The sequence below is a fragment of the Ischnura elegans genome, chromosome 7 (genome assembly GCF_921293095.1).
Source record: "Ischnura elegans chromosome 7, ioIscEleg1.1, whole genome shotgun sequence".
Classification (NCBI taxonomy): Eukaryota; Metazoa; Arthropoda; class Insecta; order Odonata; family Coenagrionidae; genus Ischnura; species Ischnura elegans.
The window spans coordinates 31,550,382-31,574,454 of record NC_060252.1 but is presented as its reverse complement, the minus strand read 5'-3'; the positions used below and the strand labels follow the sequence as shown (position 1 = coordinate 31,574,454).

The 24,073-nt window shown below is 35.9% G+C and overlaps 1 protein-coding gene across 1 annotated transcript in view; it reads left to right on the top strand.

Moving 5' to 3' along the window:
- Window positions 1-2,032: 2,032 nt before the first annotated feature.
- The window catches only part of LOC124162018 (inhibitor of growth protein 3), a 32,601-nt gene continuing 10,560 nt past the window's right edge, over window positions 2,033-24,073 (top strand). The window contains exons 1-6 of the mRNA XM_046538344.1: window positions 2,033-2,212; window positions 2,824-2,895; window positions 3,050-3,178; window positions 3,355-3,489; window positions 5,545-5,628; window positions 18,873-19,093. Of these exons, the coding sequence (XP_046394300.1) occupies window positions 2,185-2,212; window positions 2,824-2,895; window positions 3,050-3,178; window positions 3,355-3,489; window positions 5,545-5,628; window positions 18,873-19,093 (669 nt within the window). The 5' untranslated portion in view covers window positions 2,033-2,184. The remainder of the gene's footprint in view (window positions 2,213-2,823; window positions 2,896-3,049; window positions 3,179-3,354; window positions 3,490-5,544; window positions 5,629-18,872; window positions 19,094-24,073) is intronic.

Below are 24,073 nucleotides of genomic sequence, written 5' to 3'. Positions count from 1 at the left end.
ATGTCGTAAATTCTATAATGGATTTTAACAACAATTTATACATCTTTACCTTAAAATTATACTATTTTAAGCTCTCCATGAACATCAAGTTATCGCCAATCGCAATGACATCTATATTGAGATTTTCTAAAAATTGTTTAAATAATAACAGCTCAAATAATGATAAAATGAAGAGACATCGTAAAAATAATGCCAAAATCAGATTCAGACGATCGAAATCAATATGACACATCCACTTTTGTTGCTGTTTTAGCTAAAATTACGACGTTATTAATTTTGGCCAGCTTTTTTCGATTTGGGACCACTGTGCGCCGCGGCAATATGGAGTTCACCCTGCTGGCGCAGTCATTCAGTGTGGATATTTCTTTTCAGTGCAGGCGTGTTTAGCATTTCGACTTTAGTATTTGGGAGACTCTTTTATATGACTGTATGTTAATTGTTTACTTTAGTCTCTTAGTGTATTGTAAATTAAATTTTCAATGGATAAATTTGTTACCAAAAAGGCGCGCTTGGAAGTTGATGGCACTGGAAGTCAACCTCCGACAATCATTGTGTCGTCAATAGGGTAGTTTCCTTCATCAAAGAAACCGAAAGGCATTGATTGCGATTTGTTACCCACAATTACTGTATTCATAATATACAAATTATTTCGTTTTAGAAATACCGGTTTAGACGAATGGCAATGGTCCATTTTTATCCTCATTTGAAAAGGGCCAGATTGGCGCCCATGCGATGCCACTCCACGTGACGTCACAGGGACCTAGTTTCTATACGAGAAGATAGGAGTTATACGTCGTCTGAGGTTACCATTGCATGCATGAGGCGCAGAGCTCAGGGAAACATGTCTTAACAATCACTTATTAAAACTGGCTAAGGTCGGAAAGTTTTCCTCGTTTGATAAGTTATTAATAATCCTTATTTAAGCCAAGCGCTACCAGCCAGCAGGGTACTAGGCTAGCCGCTAGCAGCCTGCGTCGTATCAGCGCTAAGCCTCGCCTCAAGGTCACCTCGCAGGGCGGGAGGGGGAACCAGAAATACGTCACGCGGAGAGACTTCCCGACATTCATTCTTAAGCGTCGCGTTTTCGCGCGCTTGAAAATTTTCACTTTTCATTTAATCGCGAAAAATAGATATCGTCATTTAAAAATCTAAAAGCGTGAAATACGTTGTCCAGGAGTAATAATCTTTCGATTTAGGCAATAAAAAAATAATAGGAAACCACCCTATTCCGAATCTACTAAAATTTAATAATGTATTTTATATATAATAGGTATTCTAATATATATTTAGTGAATTTTCTCCTTGAAACTACACTGAAATATATTTTTTTAATCACTAAAATAACCTTTCCCTATAACCCTTCAAAAAAGTATTAGGTTCTCTTTTATCTTCTGGCACTTTAATTTTATATATTTATTTACATAAATTTTTACGCTAAGTAAGCAGTAAATAAAGAAGCTAATGGAGGTATAATAATTGCAATAAGCTTTGGTTCAAGTAATCTTACTATTTTTTTATCACACTTTTCATACAAGCTTCACGATAGAGGCTAGCCATGGAAGAGTTGTGGGGGCCTCCCGAGCTCGGGGCCGTTATCAGTGATTGCTGACTGGCTAGCCCCTGATGTGAAGCGTAATGGGAGATGAGCAGTGAATGGGATGTTGCAATGGATTAATGTGTCTCATCTTCCACTTCACTCATTTACCACCACACATAGAATCACAAAAATATAATTTTAAAAATTTAAATAGCTCTCATTTGTTGAAGTGCGTGGGCAATAGGAATATCTAAACACGATGATGATGAATTTAAATATTTATATCCAGTATCAGTACTAGGTTCATAGCCAGAACTTGGTACTGACTTTTCGCGAGCTATCATGGCCTCCATTAACACTTAATAGCCGTATTACACTAAATAATACTTAACACTATGCACAAGTCGTTTGAATACAGCCCGCGCTTGCCGCTATTATTTTGCTCATTCGATTTTATATATCGATTGAAACGAAATATCGATAGTATGTCAAGTCGAAAGGTCGACAATTGTTTTGAGGAAATGTTTGTGTTGGCGAGTGAAGTGCTTGAGGGATTTTAGTTACCATTTTGTGCAAATCAAGACAGATATCGCTGTGTCCAGGGTGTTTACTGCTTTATTGAGGATTTTTTGTACATAACTGTAAATATGTTATACTTAGAAGACTACTTGGAAAGTGAGTATGGCGATATTTAAATCTTCTCTCCTCGCGTATCCGTAATCACCATTTCTCAAAATGGAGCTTCGAAGTAGCGTTCAATAATTAACCTGCACAACCTGTAGTTTCATGGGATTAGAACCTTAAGTGGGTGTAATTTAGATGATTCTTAATGGAAATGATCTATCGAACTGTCATTATTATCAAATGCTGTATGTTCTAGTCGATATGATTGGGATTGATCAGGCGGAAACAAAGAATTATTAATGTTTGAATATGTCTCGCAGTTATTTTCTTGTATTCTGTAAAATGGAATTTGTCCTTAAATTAATATGGATTTTAGTCAGGTGATAGTTCATTTTTAAGAGTTTAACGTAAATACATCTCAGCTCTTTCATTAATTACATGAATTTTAAATGCCTGATTTTATACTTATAGTTGTAATAGAATAATTTTGAATCATCGCCTAGCTGTGTTTATTTTGTTGAGCTTGATGAATTATGATGACTTCCCGGGCATGGGAAATCTGAAATTACTCTACATAAATAGATTGATAAGATAAAACTGAAACTCTGGGATGTGTTCACACTGTACAGTATTGTCTTAATATTTCATTTGTTAAATTTCAGTGATAGAGCATTTACCGCAAGAGCTTAGGGATCGATTCACTGAAATGAGAGAAATGGATTTACAAGTTCAAAGTAAGTATTTTTCGCATCCAGTGCGTTCGCACTGTTTGTTACCCGAAGCTAGTTTAATTAAGTCATCAGCCTGTAAAATATTACTCAAAAGCGTTCATGTCACAGTTGTGAGTAATTGTGATTGCATTATTAATAAAATGTCCGTTTTTTGCAGACTCAGTTGATAGTGTTGAAAAGCGGGTGAAGGTTTTCTTCGGTAATGCCAAGAGAATGAAACCAACGGACAAGGAAAATGAATACCAAAGTATACGTAAGGATTACTATAAAGCTCTTGAAGATGCGGGTAAGTGAATGAGGTTATTAATGTGGTTGGTGTTAAATTTATCAAGTTTGATATCATTAACATTGGAACAACATCTTCAAATAACATTTAACGAATCGTTATTTTTGTCAGCTTAAATTATTATAGTTACCATTCAGCTTTCCTAAATCATGATTTACTGATTATCTTTCCTTCAGATGAAAAAGTTCATTTAGCAAATCAGATGCACGACCAGGTTGACAGGTATTTGCGCCGCCTTGACCAAGAACTGTTCAAATTCAAGATGGAGCTGGAAGCAGATCACCGAGGGATCACAGAGGTGTTAGAAAAAAGTAAGGCTTGTATTTAAATGTTACGAGGTGGTTATTTAGAGGCGATCAAATGCTGATTACCTGTACTTTAGTCTCGTGTGTGTGAAAATGGGAATTAATGTCTCGTGTCTTCTCAAGGAAACCTCATATCTGTGTGCATAATTTTGGGTGGCAGTTGCCTATTTAAGATTACTTACCCATGAATTTTGCCACCCAAAAATTTTATAATGAACGGATGTGCATTGAGTTTTCTAGGGAAAATCAGATTGTTGGGAATTATTTTATCATGGAACATTCTAGGAAAAGCCTGCTGGTCACAATTTGAAGACCTATTCTGGGAATAAATTTGTTGAGGTAACTCCAGAAAGTTCCTTCACTGGCATCCATTTTCCAGGTCCCTGGTTTAATTGCTTGCTGTTGTTATCCACCAGATTACAATTAGATTGGCCACTCAAGAAGGCTCTCCTGCATTTTACTGATGTTTCACTCACCTTTTGGGTCATTAGATCTGCGTGAATATCATACTAGATAAAATACCAAGGATAAGGAGAATAAAGCAATTCCACAAAACAATATTCAAGTCCGTAATGAAAGAATTAACTATGCCTTGGGGTGGTTCATTTGCACCTGAAATTGCAACTGGTTTTGCTGATAATTAACAATATTCCTAGTTCAGTGTTCTCAGTACTGTAGCTCTTTTCTCCAATCCTCTGTAGCATATCTCGATGGATCTGTTACTAATCGCTGTAATTTTGCATATTCATCGTGTAATATAAAGTTTTTTTTTTATTTTTCCAAATTATTTGCTGAAATATTTTTATTGTGTCTTTCAGCAGATTTAAATTAATAAAAGATCGTAGCACTTTTCCACAAGAATTTTTAATGCGTACAGCACGTTTCGGCTCACTGAGCTCAGTTACTTAATTGCAAGAATCTGCTGAAAAAGTTCAACAGATTCAAGCTGAGCTGAGTGAGCCGAAACGCGCTGTACGCATTAAAAATTCTTGTAGAAAAGTGCTACGATCTTTTATTTATTTAAATATGTCTAACTTCCACCAATTGAAGCCTGAATCTGTTGAACTTATTCAGCGGATTCTTGCAATTAAGTAAATAATCTCATTTAATCAATGATACCCTATTTCATCATCAAGTATCAAATGCTAGAGCAAAGAAATTATGGATGGAGATGCATCTCAAATATTAGTATACTAAACCAACTACACATATTATGAAAAGTAAATTATGAACCTACCTTTCCAAGATGCCAGGTTTTTTTATTCTTTGAGTGGCAAGATATGTTAACTGGTAATTACCATGTTTACTTGTGTAAGCCATGTCCTCATGTATCCATCGCACCCCCATTTTTGTGCTGGCTCGTGAGGAAAAAAAATCCTCCGAGCACGTTTTGGGTGCGGTCTAATATAGGTTCTGGCGATTCGTTGCGAACTCAATAAATTTACATTACTGTGATTCAATTAGGTTAACAGGTTAAATAACGTTAGAAGTGTAACTCCTGCAAATTTTTCCCAGTTCAATGCTTAACTCTGAAGAAATAAATGAAAAGAATTTGAGGGAAAATGGTGCATGGCTTACATTAAAATTTGTAGGATTCCTGTAACCCCCTTTTTTTCACTGGCATTTCTGGCTAAAAGGCACGCGGCCTCTACGGGTAAATACAGTGATGCCTGAAGAAAAATTTTCTCATTTCCTCCTCAAAGGGTAGACTTGGGATTATCATGGTATGACTTGTTTTTGAATTTGAAGTAGGTGAACTGTAGTGAAGGATTCCTTGGGAATTCAGAGAAGAATCATGTTCGTTTAATTATGCATTTTTTAATCTTGAAGAACCATTGTGCTTCCCGTTACCTTTCAAGTTTTAAGTATTCCTGATTTGAGCTGATTCAATTTTAATTGGTAAACTTTGCTCAGCTATATCAGGGCGAAGTTCTAGCTTCGCATGGTGTAAACTATGAGAAGCTAGAATCCAATGTTGAAATAAGCTATTTAAGTTATAGTTTAGCAAATGCATCAACTTGTCATAAAATATTAATGTTTTGTCCTTTTCTTTTGATCTAGGGTCCCTTGAATTAGACCAGCCTCCTCAAAACAGCTGTCAGAAAGAAAATCGTTACAGCCTAAGTGTATCTCGACCATCTCAAGGTATGCTCAATCATCAAGTTAACATTCCCTATCATTGGCATGTACAAGTTAACCGTAACTCTCAAATCATTCATGAAGGCTTAAGAAGCTAAAAGTTTGAATGCGGTGAGTCATATGCTGTGCTTTAGAATTGCTGTCATGTGAATATATACATATGGACAATTGATGGCACATTCTGGATATTTTATGTAAAAGTTTTTGTGTAAATCAGTTTAGTGCAGATAAATCAGTGGCAGTTGGAGGACTTGGATAACTGTTCACCATTTTATTCCAGGAAATCCTCAGAAAATATTATGTACAAATAATGTGGAATTTAGAACACATGGAAATTAAAGTTGTAAATACATTTATCAAGTAATTTTACCTTGCATTTCAATTATTTCTAATCACTTATAATTTTTGTATTCTCATGTTCTTTTTAACTCCTTGATACTCATTGCTGTGAAAACTTGTGTGAAATAATTCTTTATTAGTCAAAGCCAAAGACAACCCTTATTATCTTTTTGATATTTTTTTGACATTAAACATGAGTTGCATATTTAACTTTGTGGTGATTGTCTTCTATCTTACCCCTCCCATCAGTGCAGAAGTAACAGTTGTGGATGAGTGAAACTGTAGCACAATTCAGGGTGTAAATGTAATTTTCTTGAGCATGATTTCTTGCTAAATTTTATATTTTGGTTCTCTTAGAATTTTTGGCTTACGTCGTGACAGTGAAATTTTGCCCCTTCTGTGCTGTCTTTACCATTCTGAGTGTTGTGTGTATAGTTAGTAGGTCTTGCTCAGATGCCTCGGATGAGGTACACTCAAGAAGCACTTTCGTGAAACTATCATTTCACTAAATAATGAGGGAAGCCAATTGTTAGTTTTTAGTGCATTTGTAACAAATGTTCATCAAGATATTTTTTCTTGTATTTATTGGTGGTTTCATATTCTGCTCAGTTTTGTATAATCAGTCTTTCACTAACATCTGTTCTTAATTTACCCCTCTGATGTGATGGTCTTATTCAAATTTTGGACCTCCGGAGATTTTCTTGCGAATCAAAATTTTGAATTTCCTTTGATGTTCGGAGCATTTTTGTTGGTGGCATTTACATCGTACAGTTATTTAATAGCTATCTTGATGGTAATAGCTGTTTTTGCAACTGCTAGCTTTGCTTACTGTGCTTAAACATTTCTTATAAGCAACATACTACTGCAACCACTAAATGTTATTGATGGCCATATTTTTTCAGTTGTATGTTTTATATCTATATGCAAAGTAATATATAGTTGATAAAACTAGGATATGTCATTCATTTTCTATTTTTTTATTTTTTGTCTCTTATTAAAAACATTGAAATATGTTTTCCATATATTTGTTGCAATTTTATCGATGTCAAACATAAGGATTTAGCAATAAATATTATCTAGCTTTTCCTGTTCTGTTTTTAATAAATGGACATAATTAATGTAATAGGTGCAATAGCTCTGAAACATTGTACAGTAAAACCTCAATGCGATAAACCCCAACCCAGTGAAATTTTAGGGAAACCTCATTATGTTCGTGTATTAGCGTCAGTTCCGGACTCTCCCAATGGACTGTGCATGTAAAACAACCTTGCGAAACGCACCTCTCGACTTCTAAAAAACTCCATGCACCTTAACCTGCACTTGAGCCTAAACTGTCCATGCATTTATCTGCACACTTATATAGGAAGCGCAATTATTGATCCTAGTGCCATGACGACACATTGACCTGTGATAGGAAGACTGGTAACCAAAGTGTTCATTAACCCTGGCAAAAAATCAGACACTTCTTCACTTTCCTGCTCCCTCCATTTTCCCACTCACAACTTTTAGCCTGCCCTTAATTCTGCAAACAATAGGTGATGCCATAAAAGGTAGCACTTTCTCTGCTGCGTTTGCATTCACGATATCTATTGCGTTTGTTAAATATTTAGTTAACGTGCGTGATAGTTGCGTGATCAATATTTCTGCCTAAAATGGCTTATCAACAGACCGTGAATTTGACGACATTTAGGCCATGAAAACCTGGAAAAAAAACGTGAATTTAAAATTTAGTTGGTGTGGGAACCTTGAGTGTTTCACCATAGAGACCTCTGGGAATAGAACAAATGAAGGATGTTAAGGCAAACTGAGCAATACATGCTGGGATTCCTCTTTTGAAATGAGCCAGCAGAAGAATGAGTAAATGTATGGCAATTCAAAGAGTGACAGACCACTGGGCCATGATCAATAGGAAACTAGCTTTCAGTTATTGAGGAGTAGAGTGGGTAAGGGAGGGCTCCACGAAGGAATGTGGGAAAAGTTTGCAAGATAAATATCTGGATGTGAGACCTGTTCTATGGCTTCTTTTCAAGTTTTCTTCAGCAGATGTATGTCTTTTTTCTATGTTTCTTTCCTAAGTCGAGTTGCTTTTATCTTTTGCTTTATGCTAACGGGTTTATTGCTGTATTACATTTGTCTGGGGATAATACCTTATTGTGTCATTTGAATTGCTAAACATTCAAATTCATTCATTGAATTCATTCTTTGGAATGGTGCTTGGAAGACCTGCCTTCTAAGAGTTCTCTTTCTCATGAATTTCGCAAGATGGCTTTGTGTAGTGTACATACATATTTTGAAGTTACAGTCATTTTCTGAATAATACAATCTTCACCAATATCATTGTCATAATTTCCATATGTTCCTTCATTTTAGTTTCTTTTGATTAAAAAATGTATTGAGCCTCAAGTTTCTTCTATTTCCTTGAATAACGTAGACTTTAGATGCTTACCAGTGAGGCATGCAAATGACATATGATACATCAAAGGTGTAACTGCATTTATTTATAACGCGTAACTTTGAAATTAACCTTTTATTGGATAATAACCTATACCCTATTTCCTGCTCCTAACCTTGAGTTATAATTATTATTTCGGATATGAAAGTACTTACAACTAAATATTTTGGCTGTATAGGAATGCTTGTGTTCCATAATCACGGATTATTGAACCGGAAGTAGAACCTTAGTACATATGACTTTTTGTGCTTCAACTAAGAGGTCGGCTTGAATACATGAATGTCAAGCACACCCCAGACTAAGCTAAAGAAATGTTTCACTCATTCATGATGTAAGAAAATAGTAATGTTCATCCTCATAATATATATATAGCTAAAATAAAGATTTAGATGCAATGAAATGTTTCATATGGTTCAATTATGATTGAGCAATCAGTTTGTTAATAGTGAATGTGGTTAATAACCTGAGAATCTCGAAACAAGAAGGCCAGAAGCTTTCCAGCATGGAGAATGGCCTTTTTCAGTCTATTTAAAGTCAATGCTAGGCTAAATCCACTGTTGTGACTGCTCTTTTAACTTAGGTCTGTTAATAAATCCATTCTTACCTATGAACACAGCCAGAAATTTTGCACATCTGATATTCCAAGTGGCTGCCATAAGCAAGGAAATAAAGAATACTCAGCTTGGCATAGGGTTGTGCAAAGAGAGTTGCCATCCAGCAACAGAATATGAAGTCCTTAGTGGTGACAAATTGTGTGCTGTATTTGAAAAACCTTCTTATTCAATTATTAGCCATAAGTTGCATTATTTCAACTGAGGCTTCGTTTAGATGCACAACAAAACTTGATTTGATGGCACGTAAGGATTAGTGAGGGATTGACCGTTTATTTTTTAATTTCCTTGCCACCAAAAACAGCCACTGTGGGCCTTTCACATAAGGGCTCATAATGTTTGGCTCTTATGTAGTGACAAACACCCAGGTTGAAGAGAGTGCCTTTGATATAAGAATTTTATCAAGACAGGGTTCAAACTCACAACTTTCAGCATTCCATTCAGCTTTACCTGGCCGCCTCCAAGATTGGTATTTGATTACAGAATGCCTATTCCTCTTTCCTACCAGCAACTGTAGCCTTGATAGATCTTTCCCTCTTGTGAAAGAGGCTTCTTAGATGGCTGATTGTGTCACGCTAAAGTCAAGACTAGGAATTTCTTATGGTGCCTAGACTCATCTCAATCAGTAATATCTTCATTAAGTGTTTGCTTGTGGTAGGACATTTTAGTGACACCCATGTTACTTCCCTCTAGCTGAAAAGAAAACTGAGCATATTTCTCCCCTCTCACTGCTAAATTAATGGAGAAAGTCCTTTCTTGTCTATATGAAAGCCTGAATTATTACCGCTCTTGGCTGGTTGTTGTTTGCTCTTTAGATTCCAGTATTCATCTGCAGTTGTTAGCATCCAGCGACATGGCCCTTATTTTTCCATTTTATTATGAATTTCTCTTGAGAATATGCAGAAAGTTGCCTCCTTTCTATGTATTGTGAAAGCCACTGGTTTTCACCTCAGTGGTACACAAAAATTATAGATGGGATACAAGTGAAGTATTTATCCCAGTAACTGATTTTTAGGTATTTGCTTTGTTTTCTTGTGTCCATTACATATTTCAATTGAGCTAGTTCCTGAATTTGCCCCACTTTAACTATGGAATCTGCTGCCCAGTTAATCTGGATCCCATTTTAGTTTATCATTGTGGGGCTCAGTTACTTGCTTAGTTACTTCTTTATTCTGCCAAGTTTTCTACGTGGTAGTCCTTGTATCAACTCAATATGGATTTGGATCTATTGTGTAAGTACCGAGATTTTATCACTAGATCATCCATACTCAAATTCCTCTGCCTAAGACTCCGCCTCATCTCTTTTCAGTATTTCCATACTATGCAATGCAGCCTGTTAGGAACTGTTGCCTTTAGAAGCTTTCTCATGTGTACAAATTATGTACTTCATTTTTTGTTTATATTTCATCAGTATAAAATTGTTTTTTTTTTAAATGCATATACCTATTATTATGTGAGACTATGTTTCTTGGTCATTCTGTCTCATCAGCCGGTGAAGTCACATATTTCATATGCTAAATCATTGGTTGTTACTTTAAGTTCATTTTCGTACGTGCATTAAGTTGAGAATATTTCAGGGGTCTTATGCAATTATGTAGATGTTAAAATTCTTCTCATTCAGTCTTTAATGGCATTCACCTTATCTCATTTTTTCATATCCTTCTTGTGGAACAATTTGGAAATACTCCTTCATCATTAAATCTCTCAGCCCCCTCAGAGGAACATTTTGCTTAAACAATCAGTCATTTCCATCTAATTTTTGGTTGAATTTAGCTCCTGAACTCGAGCTATGCTGTACAGTGTCATGTATGATTATGAAGGATGAAGCCTTCAATTATCTGTCTTAGTATTTATTTCATTGTTATAATCATGCTATAATCTTCTTTTATTCAATTTTGTTGGTCAGTCAATCTATTTTTACTCTCTTTTTAACTCTACCCCTCTTCAACTATTGTAATAAGGCCCATCAATTATGTATGCTGAATATGCTCCAACAATTGGTGGAAATTAATCATCGTTTCTGAATCAGAAAACATCTTTTTACTAATTTACTCGTTATTTTCGTGCTTTGCTTACGTAAGAAAGGAATATTAGGGGAGGCAGTGGTCAAACTTGTTCTTTGCTGGGGTATTTGATCTTGAGCAGGGCATTTTTTAGATGACAGCACCTAAGGCTCCTTTCCTCTGTTTTACTTCCTCATTATAATATTGTTCTCAGTGTGCTGTCATTATATATATGCTATAGGTTGATTATTTCATTCATTACCTTTTCCAGGTTGTTTTTCCTTGTGAAACCTGTCTGTGAGAGACAATTTTTTCTGAATTGTCAAATACTCAGTATTTGGTGCTAGTAAAACACCAGTTTCATCCACTGAATCATCTCAAGCTCTTCTTTTTTGAGTTCCAGAAGCTTTAGTGGTTATCAATAATATATTGCTCGCCTGCATTTGTTTTAGTCTTTTTTTCCTTGAACCTTGGCATCCCATAGGCATTATTTTTCCAACACAATTTTATGTTTTAAATTTGGTTGGGAATGGCTGGAGTGTAGCCAGCAGGGTTTGGATTTTGAGGGACAAGTTTTGGAAGATTTAAGGTTCTCTTACCAGGCAACTTTTGGCCATATGCCTTTGACAATGTGTTTTGTGGATCAAAATGAGATTAATCTGTGTTGATAGTGTTGGACCAATGGTTTTCACTCAAAGCTCTGGTTTTCCTGTTCTTCAATCAAAGTTTCACCTGCTGTCAGTTTCCTTCCAGTTTTGATCCTCTTTTACTTGATCATCCCTTATCATTTGAAGTCATTTTACCTGCCTACCTTGTAAATATCCACTTTTTGGGCTAGCCTTTTTACTGTTGAATAACTTGATATAGCTGTGAAAATCTTTCTTTTTTTACGTGGATAATGTGGACCAAACTTCTTGCTTTATATTGGCCTTTTGTACTGGCTATGATATGCTTATTTGAATGAAAACTGTTAAATTTGAGCTACTGAATGCCTTAGTGTTATGTATTGGTCATAAATGTAAATGCAATGGATTTTCTTCTGTGAAAAGGGAACACCTTTCTCTAAGAGTTTGAGCCCAAAGCTCAAATATCTAATTTAAAGTTTTGTGTACTAAGTGAGCAAATGCATCCAGTTCTCTTTGTTATTTCTGGGAGTACATCATATGGCTATGGAGTTAAATTCGGATACTGTTAATCAGTTTTTTTTGCCTCCACACCATAAATTAAGGTCCTGCTTGAATAAAATTTAATACATTTTGTAGGGAAATGAAGATGAGGGGTGAGCTTTGGATTTGTTTCACATTGCTCGGCAAACTTACAGAAATTAAGAAAGAAAATGTATAAATTTTGGAATATTTGAGGAGAGTGCATAATTGGTGTCTTTAATTCCAAATATTGAAAATACTTATTTCTTCATGGTATTAAACTACCCTATTGTCTTGTTGTTCATGTTATTTTTAGTTCTGCTGACCATACATTTCACACTAGGAGCTAGATCATTCTACAGCTGCATCATTAAAGTGATCCTGGAAATTTTCCGGTTCACTGTATTTCTTACATATTAATGTTTACATTCCCTTCCTCCATCATCAGAGGTGACTCGTAACAGTTTTCTCAAACATTGCCTCACTTATAATTAGATATTGATATCATCTTGTTGTTCAGTGTTCAGTTTTACTTTTAATGTGTATAGGGACAGGATTTGCTTGTATACTGAAGTTTGCACATTCCAAGTAGATGCACAGTCAAAGGCTTTTTTATGTTGTGCAAAAACTATTAGTTTATGTGAATGGGTCATTACAGTGTGATTCTTCATTCTTATAATATTACTGCTAAGTTTTAATTTCCATAGGATCTTGTTATGGACTCAGAATTGTTTTTTTTATTGCAGTATTTGGTATCACTGATATATTTTAATACCCTTAGGGGTCTGTGTTTAGAATTACTATCACATCCATTCATCTAGTTGCCTCTTTGTGGGCTTTTTAGTGAAGGCATAATCCATGGAATATTTCTTCAATCATCCATTTCAATGGGTGTGCAGTTGGCACTCAAAAAGGGAATGTATCTCAGTCATTAATGTAGTCATCCATCCATATTTGATAATATGCTAGGCTGAGCCATAGAAATTGAATTTCTCAATTTTTTCGTAAACCTGCCTCATTTGACAAAAATATCTATCCTGTAATGGAGTGTTGAGTCTCTATGGGAAATAAGTAATGGTTGGGCTGCCTGGTAAAAATTGGTGAAGTTTGAAAGTCGATGAAGTGATCTATGGTTGAGGCACCCTAAATATGCAGAAAGATAGATTTCTGCTCATTTTTCTTTCATATAATATACAACTCAGTTCAAACATCCACTCTTTTCCTTGCTATTTGAATATCAATATACTTGCGGAAATTGTGAAGTGAAAATGGTGTTTGTTTTGGGAAACATCTAGGAGTTTATTTTCCACAATTGATTTCAATGGCATCAAGTCATCCAAACATCTATATTGTAATTTTAATCCTCATCTATGTATAGCATTACAGTAATAAGATATCAATCAACAGCTGAAATTCACCGTGAGCACCAAATGGAGTGGCTACATTTGCACATCATATCAGTTTTCTTGGCCTTTTTGGATTTTCTGTAGTGTTATTGATTGTCTTTTCTCTCCCTATCTTGAATCATCATTTGGTTTTCATGAAGTTAATTACTCTTGTCAAAAGTAATGCTGCAAGTAATTCCTTTTTTTAACCTAAGAACCGTAACTATGGATAAAAAAGTTAAAATTAGATATATCCCATACCAGTAAATGGTGTCTCAGCATGAGATTTTGTGAGGGCTGATGCATATGTGAAAGGTATAGTGCAATAAGTTGTGCACACTGAATGCTGTATACAACATAGTTGGGCAGTTTGACATTCTAATCATTCCTTTTCCGTAATATCACTGGCAGTATATTCCTTGACCATTTAGTTACATATTGAGGACGTAGTAAATATAGACTCTTTTGATTAAGGTGGCCCAAGATATTGACCTCTGTGTTCATTTGAGATCTGAATAGGTGTCATTGCATATGCTGGAGTCATCATTGTATAGCTCGTAAATTTTTGTTCCACTGTTCTGACAGGAATTCATTCCTTTGACTTACATGTGTTATGATTTTCCTTAGTTTTCAAGAACATATTTTGGTTTAAAGTAGGTGTCTGACTTTATCTGTTTCTTTTAAAGTAATTGTCTTCTGGTGCATTACTTTTTGGAGAGTAATCAATTCTTGCTATCAGTTTTATTTTACTTAAAGTAACAGTGATTGAGTCCAACTACTTTTTGCAGTAATTAGGCCATGGATGAAGGTGAATTAGATTTTGAGATATTGATAAATTGTTGTCATCAAAATTAGGCGAGCTAAATGACTTTTTGGTGATTTTATTTGAAAGAGTTAATTTTGTCAATAAATCTAGATTATGAAAGAATTGATTTACTTCTGATTAATTATAAAAGCCATTAGAAAGATGCTCAGGAATTCACACGAAAGGAACATGTTGGTAGTAGTTTCATGGGCTTTAGAAAATATGGCATCACTTTATAATTTTTTGGAGATTTTTAGGATCAATATATTTGTCATCGTTATTTATTTAAGAACATCAGCATGTTTTTGAGGGCTTATTAGTTGCTACTTTATATGTAGTCACAAGTTTTTACTTTGCACTTAGAAAAGCATTTGTTTTAAATGGCCAAGTGTTGGTGGTGGCTTGAGAATTTAGCATCATTGCTGTGGAGCTTGATCTCCCTTTTGGGGTTCAGATTGTAGTGGGACCCTCTGGTGGGCCTCAGGTGTTCTTCATTTTGCATGATATCACCCACTGGTGGGTCACGCACAGGTTTGTCTTCTTGCCACTGCCTAGAGGTGGCACCACATGTGGTTGCTGTCTGTCCTTGGAAGTTAATAGAGGGGAAGTGAGTGAACATGAGGCAGCCATATTTTAGGACCACTGCTGTTAGCTGCACCTATTGCAAGTCCAGTGCTTCTAGAATGTGGCATGCATCCTGGTGGATCCAGAATTTTTTTCTGGGGGGGGGGGGGGGTGGGGCACAGGGGTCTGACAGACAAACCGTCTTCTGATTTTTGAGATTAAAAACAACATAGAACAATTACTATGTGAAATATTCTCTTTATTTTAATATTAAAGTTATTAATTTGAAATTAAATGATTGAGGCTCCATATTACTCAAAACAAAACAAACCTAATGATAATCATATAATAAATCTTGTGTATTTTTTAAGGGTCTGGGGGAGGCAAGTACCCATCTCCCCTAAATCAGCTTATTTATGCATCCACAGTTAGGGTTTTGGTGCAGCTAATTTTTAATCAAGTTTTCTTAAACTGGTTGTTGGACCTAGGCCAGTTTCAGATGCAGCCACTTTGTACATACCATCCAATTTTTTCTACTTTAGTTGTCAAACTCCATTCTGAAGTGAGGTCAGTGATTAGGGTCGTGTAACATTCAGAATGCATGCGTCCCATGCAAATTAGCACTCCGACAGTTTGGATCTGGTCTTAAGTGGTGGGTCTAAGTTGAGGATGGTTGGCCACTCTGCATGGTGCCTAACAATTTGGTGAGATTGTGACCCACTAGTGGGTCAAAGTAGCATAGCCATGGGGGGTTTTCCGGGTCACAACCCACTCGAGCCTTTAAAAGAGGCACCTAAAATGAGTAAGAAGGTCTCCATATATAACTTATTAAATACTGGTACAAAATTACTGTTTTTGATTCCTAAAAATCTCATTTTCACCATCAAAAATCCCAAAATTTTTCAGGGGAGGATCCCCATTTTCTCTGGGGTATTTTCCATCACTGCGGAAGGGCCACAAAATCTCCAGTATATCCCTCCCTCCTTTTTCAAAATCCTGGCTCTGCCACTAGCGGCGGGTCATGCTCCGTCCTAGTGTTAAATGATCTTGTCTTTGGGAGTGATCCATTGGTGAGGTTACACCTAACATCTGGTGACATCTTTACTTACCACCTTGTGCAGTAAAGATGCACTAAGTACTATGACTAGGGATGGTCGGATCGGATACCTTGGATCCAAATATCCGTGGATAATGCTCTTCAACGGATTATTCGGATCCAAATATGCTGAAGACATCGATTCTGGACCAAAAATTTTAAACTAATTCTTCAGTGAATTCAGCATCTCATAAGAGGGAGTGGGAAGAGTTCCTATCCATTCTCCGCATGTGCCGTTGCACTGTGATGCTTGTCCTACTCGTGAACCATTTCGTTTAAAAGCTCTCGTAGGAGTTATGCCACAGAATTTCAGCCATTGAAAATTTTATGGCAAAATACAACAGGCACATTGTGCCAATCTTCCTAAGAGATAGAACAATTGTCAAGGGAATCTCAGCACAGTAGGATATAGTCACGTCTAAAGTAACTACGTCACAGATTTCACAAAACCTCCCTTGGCCCTCCATCAGCCCATGCCTTTGTTGGTTTTTGTCCTTTCCGAGACAACACAGACCATAAATCATTAGCTTCAAAAGAAAATGTCAAGTAACACAAAAGCAATGAAAATGTGTTTCATCCTTACCCTGTCTCACCAAATGACCTTTTTCGGTTTAACAGCTTCAATTCTCCCCATTTCTGGAGGCTAGATGAGTCACTTGCTGAGTCCGGAGATCGATAGCTTTCAGCAATTGGGTTACATGCACGAGGGTCAAAAATGACACACAAGTTTTAGTTACAACAAGTCTATATCAATATTCAACATCGTCCATACAGCACAATTTTCAAATAAACAAGTGTCACATAAGCACACTCAAACAAGAAAAGTCAGAGACATCACATAGCCCGCCTGCTTTCGATTTGAAGGCAATGGCGTCACATGCACGATCAGACGTATTCATCCGTTGCTCCCTTGTTGTTTGGAAGAAAGAGGGGGCCCACTTCTTCCCTCTAATTTATGCTCTTCTGCTGCCCACTGACCTCACTGGTCACTACCAGATATGCCATTACTGAATGTTAGTTTGAAACAACAAAAAATGGAATAAGTAGTAGATAGTCAATGGCTGGGAACTGATGATAATTAGAAGTGAAATATGTTGCCTACGCGCGTGCTGATCGGTCGTTTGTTCTGTTGCCGCACCTCGCTGCACGTGATGTCAGTGTTGCTCTAAAAATTGTTAATTGGGTTGCATATTGTGCAGTTGAAATTTAATTTAATGATATGGTGATAAAAATGTCTTTCGTATATAGTGTGGGAACATTTTTATCGAGATGAAGAGAACTTAATGTATGCCATGTGCGTGAATTGTGGCGTGAAACTATCGTGAAGAAGTGGAAAATCCACCTCACCACTACTGAGCCAAGTGAAGTCTACAGGTGAAACATAAGCCAGTGAGAAAGTGACGGAATTCAGGGGAAATGCGTGTGAGGAAAATTTGAATTCAGTCGATGTTTTATCCAAAGGTTGAAACCTATTTTCATTTCCAAATGTGACATTTTAACACGTAACCATTTAGGTCCTGAGCATGTATAAATATTTGTGTTCTAAAAAAATAACTTGAAAGCTTATAAAAGTGATTTTTAATCAGTAAAAATATTAAAATGTGAATGTCAATCATAATAGCATTACTTTGACGGTATAAACCTAGAAGAAACTTGAAAAATAAATTCGTTTTATAGGGGCCAATTAACATTCCATTTGGATCCGAAAATATCCAAAGATTTGATTCCGGAAACCAAGTATCCGATCAGAATTCAAAACAATCCTGGATCCTTCCATCCCTAATTATGACTCTAACTTCTCATTTCGCTAACTGGTATCAAAGTAAAATTAAGAAAAATTGTAAATTTGCCATAGTGCAGGCAAGAACTCAGGTGTGACCCGCCGATGCTTCATGCTGCTAAGATAAGAGGTAGTATTACTTCTTTGGCATCAATCATAGGTCACACCAAAGCCCAGTATAAAAATCATCTTTAATCTGTTAAAGTTGTCGCTTGACAAATTTCAGAATGAAACACTTGAAACATGCTGTCAGGTTAATGGTGTAGATGATAGGTTGTAAATAATTTTTTTTAGTATCTAGATTTAGTTACCATTATAAGGGGATGATTATGCAGGTTTTGGGTTGAGCGTTGATGAGAGATGTAGATTGTGGCTTCATAATATGTGATGTTGACATGATAGAAATAAAATGTAACAGCATTCTTGGGAGGTCGTGGTGGGTCTGATATCACTAACTGTCTGTTACTAGCACATAAAACATATCATGTCTTGATAATACTTATAGTACTGCACGGGAACAAGTTAGGAGCTATGCTCACCGTGTCTTTTAGTTGTGGATGAGTGGAAAAATACGGTTTGTAGGTAACTGTGGGTCAGTGAACATAACCTTTAGGAAAAGAATCATGTGGTTTTTAAATTTGTTTAGTATTAATCTAGTGAGGAGCAGATTGTTGAATAAGACATGAAGAGGGAAGGACTTTATGGTGTGGTTTTACCGAGGAAATATATTTCAGAATTAAATAAATTTGAAAAGAGCTTGTTTCTGTCTATTCTTTGTATTGTCTTCTCATTCGTATGAATCCTCCTTGGAGTAGTTTTTTGATGTGAGCTGTGTTGGCTATCCATTAGATTATAATGGTCTTAGAAATTTGTTTTAGGTGTTTCTCATCAAATATATTTCACGTCAGTGCTTGTGATTTTTACGTGGTAGTCTTCCCTGAATGTTATAGTGTTGTATGTTAAATAGGAGACATCCATTCTCTTGTTCTTCAAGTGCAATAGTCTCTCATTTTGTTTTCCAGTTGAGTAATTCTCCTCCATTGCATTAAATTTTTGCTTTATATGTGTAGATAAGAAGTACATCTCCAGCAATTCAATGATTGAAAAAAAAAGTCCCCTGGAAAAGGTTCCTGAGATGAGATCACAAATCGTTGGTCCTGGAGGAGGAATCGGTAGTATGGGAGTTATGCCTGCAAATAACCAAACTGTTGGTTATAATTTGGGCCATATCGGAGTTGGTGGGAATGCCATTGCGGCTGCTGCTTCCCAAGCAATAGCTGCAACCCAGCAGGTAAGCTGCCATTTTCTGTCATAAAATGTGGTGGCGATTTTGTGGCTTTGTGACGGTGGTTAGCTTAAGGCATAAACTCATTTTGTTTTGTGACCTCACGCTCAGCTTCCTTTCTGTTGTTGGCCCCTTTGCACCCAAATGTTGTGTTAAACTAATGGTGGATGTACAGGGCTTCCAATGACTCACTTTCCTCACTCATTAAAAAACTGAGTGACACTCCTCACTTAGCAAAAATGCTCACATTTCACATTATTTTGAAAAAGGAAATGCTGACTTTTCTTCCTAATGAGAGCCTATCCTCCAACAACTTTCCCTCTCCTCAGATATAAGTCACCTTGTGCTTTGGGGTTGGTTGGAAGTGGCATGCCACTGGTAGCATAAATAGTTCACTGTCTCTCTCTTCTTACCCATTAGGAGAGCACTAGTGTGGCCAAGGAGGCAAGTGAGGTGTAGCTATGGGCCATTGGTAGACATATGGGAGCATGTTTGTGTTGTTACGTACTGCCTAGCCATCATTTGTTTCCTTGAGAGACAGTGCTTCATACGTTTACGTTAGTCCAAAGTGCAGGTGGACCCTTTCTAGACTTAAATTATTGTTTGTAATTATTGGTTTTTAAATTTGATCTCCTTGTGTAGACTATGCTGTGCGCCTCATTCTTTTCCATTTTTCACTGCATTTCTAGGTGAGAACTTTCATTCTTTCAAATATTATTTATGATTTCCAGTACCTTAAATGTTTCCATTGTCCAATTCTTTGCACTGCAATTTCCCCCCCTTACTACTGCTTTAAAAACAAGTTCCAACTGATAGTAATGCTAAATTTAGTGTTTTAGTCATTGCCTGAAGTCTAACATAGGGAAAAAATTGTCAATTTTCTCTCTTTCTCCACATTCTCTCCTCAATATTTTGGCAAAATTCGCTCACTTTTTCTTTTTACTGTTGAAAAAGAAGTGAGTGGAAGCCCTGTGGATGTATCTTCTTGTCAAGGATCCATTAGAATCTAGTGAAATTGGTTAACAAATTCACTTTATCTATATTCATCTTGAAATCACAAAGAACTCAGGACCTATATAAACATACATGTAGAAATAGAGCATAAGTAGATGGGCTATTGGGGTAGTATGGTGACTAGAACGTTGGGTTCCCATCCAGTTGGGGTTTGAATCCTAGAGGTGGCAGATATTTTCAGGGACCATCCGATCCCTGCTTTAGTTGCTTTGTGGAGGGCTCTTCTAGCACAGCACTCCATCCATCAATGAGACTTTGAGCCTTGACACCTATCACTAACAGGAGGCTAATTCCTATGCCAGGTTTTTCTCCACCCTTCTTTCCGAACACTTAAGTTCACTGTGCAAATGACCTAAGCTGTTGGTCTCTCCTCCAAATACCATACCTTTACCATTATATGTAGATTCATCCCTATAGGGAGGTGGTTGCTTGACTCTGATGGCAATTATTCTGAATGGTTTTCATTCCGAGTGTTTGGAAATCGGAATACCCATGTTTTATTCAAAAATTTTCATTTTAAATAGAATATGAACCATAGTGATGAGTTGTGAATGATGAATCACAAGCACAACAAATTCTTATTGCATTGCCAAACATTCAGAATCAAAAGTTCGCAATGAAAACCAATTTGTGTAATTCCAATCCGTGTCAGGATCATCTCGCAGGGCATGAAAACCAGGAAGTGTGGTTTATCGTCATTAATAATACTTATATGAAAATTCATTTTGAATGCATCAGTGTCTTAGTTCAGAGAAGCATGGAGTGTACCTACTGCATTCTAATTTTCCTTTCCATAACCATTTTTTATACAAATCTGTTGAAAACATCAAAAGGAGAGTAAACAAAAATTTTTATTCTTATAAAAAGTGGAGCGTTAATTTTTGTTAGGAACACGAATAAAACTTTACATCAGATTTCAAAGCAGCGGTGTTGCACATAAAAAAGGAAAGTATTTAAAATTTTGTATTTTTTCACATTTTGAATTTTATCAATAATCATTCATTGAGTTTATATGTTTTATGATCAAACAATTTTTATGTTGCCAAACTTTTGGAATGATTTTCTTCCCTCCTCTGGCTGTCAATAAATTGTGTCAACATTTTTGGCTTTTGTAGCCTGTTTAGAGTGACTTGGACTGAATCAATTCACAGAAGCCTGGCGAGAATGAAAAATTTGATTTCAGAATATCAGCAAAATGAAAATTGTTTGGTCAATAGACCTACAAACTCAGGGAGTGATCACTGAGGCATATTACAAACGGAAGTCATTGAAATGTAATAATTTCACTATGAATTGCATTGTGAAATTTAGAATTATTTCTCTGAAAGCCAATATTAATAGGAATTAAATATCTCTGAAGCTGTTTTTCGGTTGCTAGGCAGCTGTCGTCGGAACAAGAATGTGTCTTAACCTGTCGGAGGATGTGATAGGACACATTCTTCTCCCCGTTGTTGGTTGCCTAGCCAACCGAAAAGCCAGTTTCAGAGATATTAATTCCTCTTTTAACTAGCTTAAGAATTTTTTTTACATATTTCATTTCAGCCAAATATGTAGCACCTCCACCCAATTTTGTTTAATTGTATGGTATTTGATCGTCAAACGAATACCTATTTGGAAATAAATAAAACTTTGTAAGGTTCACTATTATTTTATTATGGGCACGACCAGGGTTTCGTAATGTGGTTACTTCTTCAGGTTACCTCTCCCCTCTGCTCAAAATCAACCTGGCTGATTCTATTCCCATTGTGTTCATCACCCCAATTAACCCGTCTCTCTCTATATAACAGTACGTATCTATACTCTCCCCAAGGCATTAAAATTTGACTGTTTTATAACAGCTTAAATACAAAACTTAGTTATTTCCCCCAAAGTTTGGTATTTCCAATCCAGGTTTCAACTGTCAAAACTCTGTTGTTGTGACAATTTTGCATCCATTCCAAGTAATGAATTTCCGTATTGCATGCCTACTACCATTAAGTCTGTAGAAACCGGTCATAACTCTGTATAATTGTCTGGAAAAGAGTGAATTCATTGTGATTTCATGGAATACTAGCTATGGCTTTGATTTTTGAGCTTCGGTTAGCATATGCCCCTGATAGCAATCCCTGTGTAGCATCCCAAGTAAAATTGTCAGTATTTGTAGTCCCCTACTTAAAAAACATTTGACAAATGACTGTCTGATGTCCAACCATAATTATTTCAATCAATAAAGTTTGAACTGCTAAAGCTGAAGATTTCTTTGGGAAGTGAGTGAAAAGTATGGCAATGTTTACCAATATGATACACTGATTTTAAATGGACTTATAATTTGGGCAGAGTAATCATATTTACATTAATTGGAAGTTTTATATTCAACAAAATCTTCAAAAATCAATCAAAATGACATTTAGCGTTGAAAAAATTCTATTCATCTCGGCCTGTCACCTTAAAAAGCATTGAGCATTGTAGCAATTCTGAATCACTTTTATGTTATACATTTAAATATTTCATAATGTTAATGTCTTCAATTTTATCACTGCTTATTTCTTTGGTAGCAGTGGTAACTATCAAAAACTAACAAATCACTTCAAGCAAGTCATTCTTTTTACTTTTAAGGTTAGAGGTTGAAGCCCTTCTCAAAGTAATTTAGAAACCAACAAAGTTCTCATTTTCCTTCCTTAAATTTGATTGAATATACCTGTGTGGGAGAGTGTAAGTTCTTCATGAACATCTTTTAAAGAAATCTAATCTTTGCAATAGGTGAAGAGTAATTGTTTCAAGGTTTGCACATCTGCAATTTGCTCCTAATCAGTATTTATTATTTCTTTGTTTTGTGGGTGCTGGTATTGAAAATTTATATTTTGTGGCTAGTGCATAATAGTGCTTAATGTCAATCCATAATTTGAATGATAAGTCTTACAGTTAATTAGTATCTTTCAAAAAGAAGCTGCATTTGTAGACAGGAGGGTGTTAATACCCTTCAATACTGCATTTGTACACATCATTTCCAACTTCAGATGAATTTGACTTATGACCATATCTTCAAAACATGCTTTTCATGGTTGTGGACTGGCTTTTGTTGATAACAGTTTAATTCAATTTCAACCTTCTATTGACAATTGAAATTGTCAAATCAAAAAGCTTCTGTTGATGTATTAATTTGAAAGCTATAATCTTCCCCTCATGTATATAATGGGTTAGTTTTTCCTTGAATTGCTGGTGGTATATGGGCTGAGGCTCTGTGATTGCTCTCCAAATATTCCACCATTATTTATCTCCATTTATATTCTTAGATACTAAAGCTTTGGAAGCTGTTGCACCTGTTGTTGCATTTTGGGTAATTTAGTAAGGCATAAGGTAACAAAGTAATTTAGTGGGTTGTTTTAGTTGATTGTTTCTATTTAGATCATATTGTATCAGTATTCCATTTGGTCTTCAGTGAGTGGTAACGTTTGTTCTGCCATCCATCGTGGTTATTTATTAGCTAAAGGTATCTGACAATTAATCATGAACCAAAAATTGTTTTACTGTCAGGCTTTTATCCAGAGTCCAGTTTATAGAAAATGGGTTTATGGTAATGTGATTGAGAATTTTCTTTAATCCTTATGGATCGTCACGGCTTTATTATCAACTTAGAAGAGTAGAGAGATAGAGTCTGATTTAAACTTTCAGGGAATAAAGTATAGTGTTCTTCCCATAAAAGATATTATTTTAAAGGTACATATTTTACTGGTTTAAGGGCTGCATCACTTATGCTCAATGTGTCTTATGTCCAGGAATTTGACGCGTTTTAAACTTCTTATCGTCATCAACTTACGTAAACAATTCAAAAATTATCCAATCCATTAACTGGTTTGACACAGCTCTCCATTTGATTCTACCATCAGCTAATCTTTTCAAATGTATGTACATGTTTCTTGTCTTTCACATCCTTCTTTATCTGTTCCATTTGATCCACTTCTTTATCATCTATTTGATCCAGTTTCTTCCTTT